This window comes from Pteropus alecto, unplaced genomic scaffold (genome assembly GCF_000325575.1).
Source record: "Pteropus alecto unplaced genomic scaffold, ASM32557v1 scaffold189, whole genome shotgun sequence".
Classification (NCBI taxonomy): Eukaryota; Metazoa; Chordata; class Mammalia; order Chiroptera; family Pteropodidae; genus Pteropus; species Pteropus alecto.
Genome location: NW_006442117.1, coordinates 667587 through 677756, shown reverse-complemented (window position 1 = coordinate 677756; position 10170 = coordinate 667587). Strand labels below are relative to the sequence as shown.

The following is a 10170-nucleotide window of genomic DNA, read 5'->3' as shown; positions in this document are numbered from 1 at the left end:
ACAGGAGCATAACCATTCTTTAAAGAGAAAACACAAAGAAACAAAACAAAACACAAAACCCATTGCCTACGCTCCAAGCGATAAATGCTTCTTTCGAGTCCTTCCCCCGAGGCCCGCCCGCCCTGTGCACCGCCCCGACCAGGCCCCGTCCCAGAGGAAATGCGGCCGAGCCCCCGCGCAGAGGGCACGGCGACGTCAGCGGAGAGCGAGCCCGCGTGCGCCCGCGTTTACCCGCAGCATGGTTTTCACGTATGCCGAGAAGACGGCCCAGTAGAGTCTGTCGCCCCCGAAGGTCCGCCGCATGAAGAAGGCGCCCGACATCCGCAGCAGCTGCCCGACCACCTTCATGCCCAGGAAGTCTGAAACATGGGGTCGGCAGTCAGCGGACCCGGACACGCGAGCAGGTCTCAACTCAAACTCCGTCGCCGGGGTCTGCGTGCGTGAGGCGCCCTGCGACCTTAACGGCGGTCCTTTCTGGTACTGAGATCCCTAAGAAGGGACGCGTAACAGTTATGGGGAAGGGACCCGGGGCAGGTGCTCACTGAGAGGTCACCCTGTCCCCTCCACACGCCTCTGCGTTTACAACCAGACCAGTGGGCAACGCGACCCCTGTGACCACATCATCATGGGATTTCCTCAGTCCCTCTGACGACAGGCCAACGCGTGTCCCCGCGCTCCGGACAGCCGGCCAAACGCGCTCCCACCGTCCCCGTCGCCCACCCGGCGGAAGTGGCCTCTTTCCCATGGCGCCCCTGGACAGAGCCGGGGTCGGGGGGCGGGTGGCTGTCGTGGGTGTGACAGGAGCCCGGCTCGCCTCAGCCCCTAATGTCCGAACAGCTGCCTCACACGTCCACACGGGTGAAAGCGCTCGAGCCCCTGCGGCGTCACCTCGCTGTCACTGCACTCGTCAATAAAGGTGCGCGCTGAACCCCCGCCCCCGCTGCCCTCAAAGACGGGGGATGACTTAGTTGCCCGAGCGATCCTACAGAAATGAAAGCGCGGACGTGGAAATACATCGTCGAGCTGTTAGTAACAGCAAATCCACTGAACCGCGACACGGCTACGCTGCTGAAGGTTACGTAGCTCCAAAAACGTTAGGCAGGGATTCGGACTCTGCCCCTGCACCACTTAAGAAATCAACTCAGAATGGATCTGTGACCTAAACGAAAGCCCTAAAACGATAAAACTCGCAGAAGAAACCATAGGGAAAAAGCTTCCTGACATTTGATTTGGCGATGTTGTCTTGAATATGACACCAAAAGCAGAAAGAACAAAACGAAAAACAGATAAACGGGATTACATCGGAAGAAAAAACTTCTGTGCGTTCCAGGACACGATCGACAGAGTAAAAAGGCAGCCCATGGGATGGGAGAAAGTATCTTCAAATCACGCATCCGATAGGGGATCGATACCCAGAATATATGACTCAACGATGACAAAAACGACCCGATTTAAAAATGGGCAAAAAACTTGAATATGTCTCTCGAGAAGATACAGAAATAGCTAAAAAGTGTACGAAATGATGCTCAATATCACTAATCAACAGGGAAATCAAAATCACGCCGAGACGCCGCTACGTACACTGAAGCCAAACCGAAACCAACCGTGCTGGCGACGACGCGCACAAAGTCGGGAGGGAGAGCGCCTGGCTGCTCTGGGCAACGGCACAGCGGCGCCTCGAAACCGACCATAAATGACCGGAGATGCCAGCAATTCTCCTTTGGGGAATGTGCCAGAATTGAAGGCAGAGACTTGAACAGACATCCGCACACCCATGTGCGCAACACGCGCTTCACGACAGCCAGAGGGGGAAGCCACCCAGGTGTCCACGACGGCTGAACGGATGCACAAAACGTGGTCCAACCGTACACGGGGAGATCGCTCAGTCCCGGAAAAGGCGTCTGACATCGGCTACGTCGTGGATGGACCCTGAGGACATTACGCTGAGTGAGATAAGCCGGTCGCGGAAGGACAAATACCACGTGATTCCACGGACGTGCGGTCCCAGGAGGCACGTCCACAGAGACGGGACGCAGAGGGTGGGTGCCGGGAGCTGGCGGGGCAGCACGGTGGGATGTTAATGTGCGATGGGGAGAGAGCGGCGGTTTTGCAAGATGAAAAGATTCTGGATGGCGGCGAATGCGCTTAACGCCCCCGAACTGTGCGCTTAGATGGCGAAGATGATTTTATGTTCTGTGTGTTTCGCCGCAACTTAAAAATACATCAAAAAACAGGTCTCTTGACTGACCTACGGTCACTGGTACATTACCAAATAAAAAACGTGGAATCGAGGTGGTGTCATGTCGTCCCCAAACCTGCACCAGAGCGCAGGTCCGTGGGGGGTGGCGAGGCCGCACGAGGACGGCGGAGGGGCGGAGGCCGCACCGCCTGCAGAGCCCTCGGCACGCTGGGCCGCTCCGCTGAACACTTCCCTTTTTATAACCAAAGGAAGTAGAGGAACCGGACGTACCCATCCCCGCCGCGATGACCGGGACGGGCAGGTCGCAGCTGTACAGGAGGAAGGACAGCATCAGGAAGTCGATGTAGCTCCGGTGGCTGGGCAGCAGGACCACCGGGTGCTGCTGGACGGCTCGCTGCAGCTGGAAGGCAAGGGTCACACTCAACGCTCTCGGTTTCCACACAGTTAAAGTCACGCCTCAGATCAGAACGCGGGAGGAGGGGTGTGAGAGGCCGCGCTGACCCCACTTCCTGCCTCCTTGACCCACGCGACCCCACCTGGGACGTCTGGCCGAGCGACCTCGCACAGAGCCACAGTGTCGGGACGGGCACGTCCGTGGATGACCGTGGACACACTCACTGGCACTGCGTGTGCACCATCTCGCACCACGGGTCCGTGACCGAGGCCTGAGCCTTAGCTTCCTGCTCTGTGACGGGGTCACTCGCCCGGTAAAGGGCGGCTGGGAACGGAACTGAAGTCGGTCTGACTTAGAAAGGCATGTGGACGGCTGCACCAGACCGCCTGTCTGCAGTAAGAGAGGACGGAACCGTCGGGGACATTAAAAACGGCTCTGAACTATCAAACGAGAGGAGCGGCGTTTCTCTGGTCAAACACTGGGCTCGCTGCCAGGGAGAACAGGAAGGGGGGGGTGCATGTCGGCTCACAGGTGTACCCCGTAGGCCGCCAACCTAAACGCCGCCGCTGGTATCGGCGTGCCGTCTGCCTTTCTTTCTGAAATCTAAGCATAACTGACTGACGCAGGGCGATTTGCGATCAGCTAAGACGTGGCCAGCCAACACTCTCTGGCCGCAGACACTGGACCAAGCGTCCTTTGACTCGTCAGTCAAAAAGATCAAAACAGTAGGTCAGTAATCTAAAAAGTCATAAGGGAAAAAAGGAGAAACATTCGAAGTAAAGTAGATAACTGAGTAAAAGCAAATATTAGTGGCGAAGCAGCCACGGGACTCCTCGTACCGCGTCAGGGGAGTGTGGAAGCCCCACCTGGTCAGGCTGAAGTCTGTGGGTGGGCGGGGGGGGTCACAGGAAAACCAGCTCCTTCCAGAGGCGGAGCCCCTTCGGCCGGGCGGGCACCTAAGGGCTGGGGCGGCCGTGTGTGTGGGATGAGAAGTCTTGGGGTGACTGAGTAGTGAGGGGCTGACGAGCAAGACTCACTTTCTGAATCCCTTCTTCATTTACACACACTTTCGAGAAAATCTGTTTAAATATTTTGCTCAGGGTGAAGGCGAAAAACCGGATGGCTCCCAGATGCAGCTTGTGGCTCATCTCGTCCAAGATCTCACACGCCTCCCCTTGGAGGACGTCCACGGGTTGGAGGGTTTCCTTGGAAAGCTAGGAGGAGAGACAGCAGGAGAAATGTCTGAAAAAGAGCCCAGGCTCTTTCAAACCAGCACGACCGGTTCCAAATGGGTCGATACTGCGGAACTCAGAAATGCTGTGTCTTAGCCTCGAACGGACAGTTTATTTTCCGACACGACGAAAGTAGATAAACGATCCCATTTAGACAAGTTTAAAGACTCGAAATTGAAAGAGACAGCGTTTCAGACGGTGTGTGAGCGAGCTCACGCCCATGAGCTCGTGTCAGGACACACTCGGTGGGCCCTTTCGGGGGACAGCCACGGCACAGCACATGCCTGCTCACCACTATCACACGGGAAATGTGGGGTCACACTGAACTGCCACTCAGACTACATCGGACGGCTAGGACACGGGCACAGGCACCCCCGAATCCCACAGGGTAATCAGTGACACCAATGATCTCATGAGTAGAGCTCTCTTTAATCGGATGGCAGATCATCTCTCTCAGTAAAGAGAACACAATGCTGGCTGTGTGCCAGGACTGTCCAGGGCCTGGAGACAAACAGGTCACAGTTTCCGTCCTCAGGGAAGCCGAAATCACCCTTTTGTCGTCCCCGCATAAGGATTTTGAAAAGGAGCGAAGTCTGTGTGCTGTGCAGCTGTCACCCGGAACACCCAGTGGAGCCGGGACACTGCACTGACTGCTCCCCCAGGAACACGCTGCACAGGAGTTGTTCAATATCGGGGGTGATGGGGGTGACATTAACATAAAATCAGCCCTTTGAAAGCGCGCCGCCCAGTGGCCTTCAGCACATTCGCAAAGCTGTGCGGTCGCCCGTTTCTCGCTACATAGCGCATCTTTTTGAGGCCTCGACTCTGTGGGCCCAGGACTGAGGGGCCAGGGGGAAGTGTCTCCTCTTAACTGCATCCCTTTACTTTACGCAGAGGCCTCTGGGGCAGTGACGGAGCAAGACCAGGTTCGTGTCACGGTCGGAAAAGAGCCCCCTCGGAGGTGAACGGGGCGAAGGCGGCTGGCGGGAGGCTGGAGCAGAGACGGAGGCCGCGGGACGACAGCGACAAGGCTTGGACGAGGAGAGGAGGGACGGTGACCGTTACAGCAAAAACGCTTTCGAGTCAGACCTGCTAATTTAACTATCGTTATCCCATTTTAAAAGCTACGAGTGAACACGCGTCATATAAAATTTGCCATTTTAACCATCTGCAAGTGTTCAGCTCAGTGGCCCTGGACTAGTTCTAGCCCAAAGGGAAGAAGTCACCGCGGAAGGGAGGCCGAGGGCAGAGGCGAGGGCGAGGGTCCTGGGAGTCACCCACCTGCTTAATGACATAGCGAACCTCTTCAGAGTCGAGAACGCTGCACTTAATGTCGCTTGGCTTGCACGGAGGGATTCCCTTGTAGACGAGAGGCGTGTAGCATTTCATCGCAAATTTCAGGTCGCTGACATGCCGCCTCTCCTCCAAAATATCTTCGAACTCGTCCCACTTTTTGAGCTCCTTCTGTGGATAAGGAGAAAGACAGAACGGAATGTGCATCCCGTAAAAGAAGCTGAGGCAGGTTAGGGACGACCCTGGCAAGGTGTCGCTTTTGCCAAAAGTTTTATTCTGTGACACATGAACAAGAGCAGAGTGTCCTGGTGTTAGAGTTCCATCCACCGAGAAATTTAACGACACTTAGGATCGATAAATTGATATTGAATTGTCATATTTTATCTTTCTATTCTGACTGCTACCTTTGAAAAGTCGGCACCACCCCTTCTGGAAAGCTGACAAAGACAGCAAAGATGAGATATCAAGCTGTAGACATCTCATTAATTTTACAAGGTTTCACCAATCACATCGATAAACTATTTTGTCTGCTTCTACTTGGCTTTAAAAATTCAATCGAAGCATGTATCAGAAAGTCAAAATTATGTCGAATCAAATCAGACGACATGGGTGCAAACGAAAGGAAAATCCACTCAAGGACAAAGCTCCCACGGGAGCTGCGGCCCGGCCCCGTGTGCCTGTGACTGCCCTCATCTCCTCCAGGTCCGCTGCAAGTCGGCGCCGACCCAGCTGGCTCCCGAAAACGCCGTGTCAGGACACCGAGGACGTCTGCAGTGCCCGCTCTTAAGAGTTTGTTTTTCCGATGATAAGTCACAGCAGTAGTCACGGTTAACGTGCACAGCTGCTTACTAAGTGTCAGGCGCTATGAGAACTTACATACGTTACGGAACAATCCTGTTTTTTATGCACATATGTGCACGTACGTGGAACGATCCTCAGAACAACTCTATGACAGCTGAGAAGCAGTCTCTATCATGACCCTCGTTCGCATGGGGAAGTGAAGGCAGACACGTGGAATCACGCTCCCGCGGTCCCACAGCAGCGAAGGCAGAGGTGTGGTCACGCTGTCACCCGATGGCTGCGCGGACCTGCTCTCCCTCCCCGCCGTGCAGCATGCGGCACGTCTGTCCCGCACCGATAGGCAGCTGTCTCAGGACGGGGCAGTGGTGGCCTCTCTGTGTCTCCCACATGGCCCCCCACACCTTTGTTCAGGCTGCTGCCTCTAACGACACTCGCTGTCAAACAGCTGAGCACCTACTACGTGCGTGGCGTTGCTGGAAAGTCGTGGTGATCAAGGCGGCCTCGGCCTCCCGTGAGCAACCGGGCACACGCCGGCACCGTCACAAGCGGCGCTTTGCCGCTGCTCACCTGGAGGACACTTCGCTCCTGGCCCCCTTGCCTGTGTGCCACGCCCCAAGTCTCCCCAGCCTGGACCAACCGTCAGCTTGCCCTGGATGGCTGACGGCACCCTCGCCACCTTCCGAGGCGGGACCTAATGTGCTCACTGGACTTACATTTGGCGTCTGCCCTACAGGTCCGCAGACTTCTCGTCTGGGTAGGAAACGCGGCCCCTACGTTTCTGTACCCCCAGTTCCCAGCAGGAACGCGGTCACCGCAGACTCAGGTACATCACTGAGTGAAGCCACCTCCTAAAGCCTCTGATGGCCCTGGGGGTTCACAGGCCAAGCTCACACCCTCCCGGCCTGGCCCGCACCTGGAGTCCAAGCCGGCGGGTTCTAACCCGGGCTGCCCAGCCAAGTGGCCTGGGACACTCGAGAGGTACCGAGGCCTGGGCCCCCCTGAGGTTCGGGATTCATCCGGTCTGTGAGCATCGGGACTGTTTGGAAAGTGCTCCGAGTCACCCCTACACGCAGCCCGCGGTGATTAACTGTCCTGCCCTGTGTCACGCTGGAGAAATATTTACCCTCATAAAACAGAGGTTCTGACGTGGCTCCGCCCCCCAGGCGCACTGTACGAAGCGGAGCCCTGGCAGGGGCGCTTCAGAGAGGCCCGAGGCTGGCCTCCCCTGCCTCCCCGGCCTCCCCTGCCTCCCCCGCCCAGCGGGCCACCCGCCCCTGCCTCCCCATCCCGCAGCTGCTCCTCCGGGGGACCCGCTCAGTCCCCAGGCCGTGATCGAGAGCCCCCCGCAGGCACTGCTCCACAGGAGGGGGTACGGATGCGCCTGCTCCCTAAGGGGAGGCACCACGGCCTGGCCTCCACAGGAGGGGGTACGGATGCGCCTGCTCCCTAAGGGGAGGCGGACGGCAAACAAACGGGGGCACCACGGCCTGGCTGGCGGCGAGCTGCTGGACGTTGGCCCCAAGCGAGTCCCAACCTGCAGCGCCCGCCCGTCTCCGGGGTCTATACTCCCGCCTGGCACAGCCTCATTGAACACGGAGTGGGGACAGATGCCACTGTCACACAGAGTTTCCACCTCACAGCGACGCACACACAAGGGGGCTCAACAGCACAGGGAACGGCGAACTAATCGGGAAGTGCTGACTGTGGAGCACTGTGTTTGAACAATAGGCTTGCAAACCTCGTGAAAATTTAACCACCAGCTCTGAGAGCCAGTACGAGACTCCTGGAGCTCAACACCGGAAAGGGCACGTCAGGAAAATAAAACAGAGTAACTAACGAGGAGGGTGAGTGGAGCACTGTTAAGGCGCCCGGAGGAGGTGACATTCGTGCTGGGTCCTCAGCACTAAAAACAGCCAGCAATGCTGGGAACGCCCAGGGGGCCACATTGAGGGGACAGACCGCAGGCGCCCTGAGGCGCTCACGGTCTGAGAAACACAGGCGGGGGAGGCTTTATCACGTCGGAGAGGCAGAGTCCATCTGGACGTGACACATCTGGTCCGTAACATGATAATCCGCAAGTTAAAAACCACCCATCTTGCCTCTCACACCTCAGACCGAGCACGTCCCTAACTGAAATGCGGCTGCCCTGAGGCCACCTGCTGCTCTCCCATGGGTCCTATGAGCCAGAGGCATCACCATCCGCCCACTCGCCAAACCACAGAAACCAGGAGTCGGCTCGGCCTGCGCCTCTTCCCTGCCCACTACATTCCAAACGCCACGCGAACGTGCCCACGTCCCGCCCCGCCGGCCTCGCTGCCTTTCCCAGGCCTCCCTCCCTCCTCTGGATGACCGCGACCGTGTCCCACCTGCTCTGAGCTCTACGGTTGTCGCACTGGGTCCCTTCCTCAACCAGCGAGAGAGCTTAGCCACTCAAATGACCACACGGAAACCTCGATGTGCTCTTAGACTTTCAAACGTGACCATGCTTAAATGGTGCCCCACAAAGTTGAGATTTTTATCCTCAGGGTGGGTGAACGCGATGTATAAAATTCCCTTAGGAAATATTCTCTGCCTACTTCCTTGGTTTCATTTCTCATGTGCCCTTTATGCTGCCCTTACTCCCTGGTTCCCCCGAACATGCGAGGAAGTGGTTTTCTTACACAGATGCTAGGACAGCCCCCTCTTCCCCTGTCACCAAACCCGTCTGCTGCTCCTTGTTGTCGCGCCCCAGCGCACTGCGCATGCGTCCGTCGCTGCCCTCCCCACTCCGCCGTCCTGCTCGTTTGCTTTCACGACGTCCTTTGAAGTCCTTAAAAGCAAGGCTGGGTCCTTAACTTCTATATCTTGGCCACCGAGAACAGTGACTGAAGACACCGCAGGCTCCCATTGCTGCCACGTTTACTGCAATCGGCAGCGTCTGAAACATCTCCAACGGCGCTCTCGGACTCGAGAGTGTTGCGCAAGCGCCATGTGGCTCGGGAAATGATAAGGGCAGCCGGAAACAAGAAAGAGCGTAGGTTATTGTGAGAGTAAAAACTGCAGTTACAGGAGGGTTGCGGTCCAGCTTCAGAAGTAGAAAAAGCTCACTTGCAACGACTGCCTTCGTCTTTCATGGGAAAGTGGACCTTTGGTGAACGGGGAAGTGACAACCCCACGCTTTCCTTTAACATACATATAGAGAATTGCAGTCGATTCACAAACCAGTTTGGGACCGAAAGAGCTAGCTCCGGGGAGCCGGACTCCACAGGAACCTTCTTCCCCACGAACTCCCTCGGGAGCTGCAGATCACAAGATCTGCATCGCAGCGCCTTGGGGTGGGAAGGCCCAGGAGAAGACAGCTGAAAGTGAGACGCCTTAGAGACGTGGGCCGTCGGGAGCAATCACAAGCCCAGAGCTTTACCCATGTCCGGTCTGTGTAGCTAGATATCCACATGTCTATTCTTTTGAAACTGTTTTGTTTATCTCGGTTCTTTTCCGTTTTCACCTATGCGAATTCACATTAAAGTCAGAAACTGCCGCCCACCGCTAAGACCTTAATATACCTTTAAAATGCATTCTTTTATTTCCTCTTAAAGTCGATAAAAATTAATCTAGTGGTTTCAGGAAAAACCGCTTAGCCCCGGATTGTGCAAACCTGAGAGCTACCAGGCTTTCGCCTCGTAATTACTTCATAAAAACGGTGAGTTACCAACAAACCTTCTGCAGGCGAAACCGACCGGTTAAAATCAGGGGAGGCGGCCGGCGGTGGCGAAAGGGCAAGTCGGAGAGTGGCCGGTGGCATTTTCTTCCAAAATGACTCATGCAAAAAGTACAGCGACATGCGGGAGGCAAAAGTGGACGGTACAAATTTCCGGGAGTTCCAGATTTCCCCAGATCGAGGAGCGGTTTAAGCCGTGAAAACTCTATGCCCACATCCGGGCCCGGACACCGGAGCCGGGGAGCCGCAGGCCGGGATCCCGCGGTCCCCCCGAAGGCCCCTCGCGCCCCGTGCCCGGGCCGGGGGCCCCCGCGGGCAGGAACTCGGCACGCGCGCGCGCGTCTCTACACAGCCCGCGATGCCCGTTGCCTTGGAAACCACATCACCCTTCGGCCTCGGGGGCGGTCAGGCCCCACTACCGGGCCTGCGTCGTGGCCGGGGGGTGGGGTCCCCGCTCCGTCCCCCGGGGCGCCTACCGAGTAAAGCAGCACGAGCGCGCCGGGGCTGCTGGCGCCGACGGAGAAGCAGGAGCCGGAGGGGCTGGAAGCGTCCC

At 57.0% G+C, this 10170-nt stretch overlaps 1 protein-coding gene across 1 annotated transcript in view; it reads right to left on the bottom strand.

Moving 5' to 3' along the window:
• The window catches only part of GNPAT (glyceronephosphate O-acyltransferase), a gene marked incomplete at its 5' end in the record, with an annotated part of 19856 nt that extends 9691 nt beyond the window's left edge, over positions 1-10165 (bottom strand). Inside the window, 6 exons of the mRNA XM_015596244.1 lie at positions 3-17; positions 232-359; positions 2471-2600; positions 3632-3808; positions 5108-5290; positions 10094-10165. Coding sequence (XP_015451730.1) covers positions 3-17; positions 232-359; positions 2471-2600; positions 3632-3808; positions 5108-5290; positions 10094-10165 — 705 coding nt within the window. The remainder of the gene's footprint in view (positions 1-2; positions 18-231; positions 360-2470; positions 2601-3631; positions 3809-5107; positions 5291-10093) is intronic.
• Between the last annotated feature and the right edge of the window lie 5 nt (positions 10166-10170).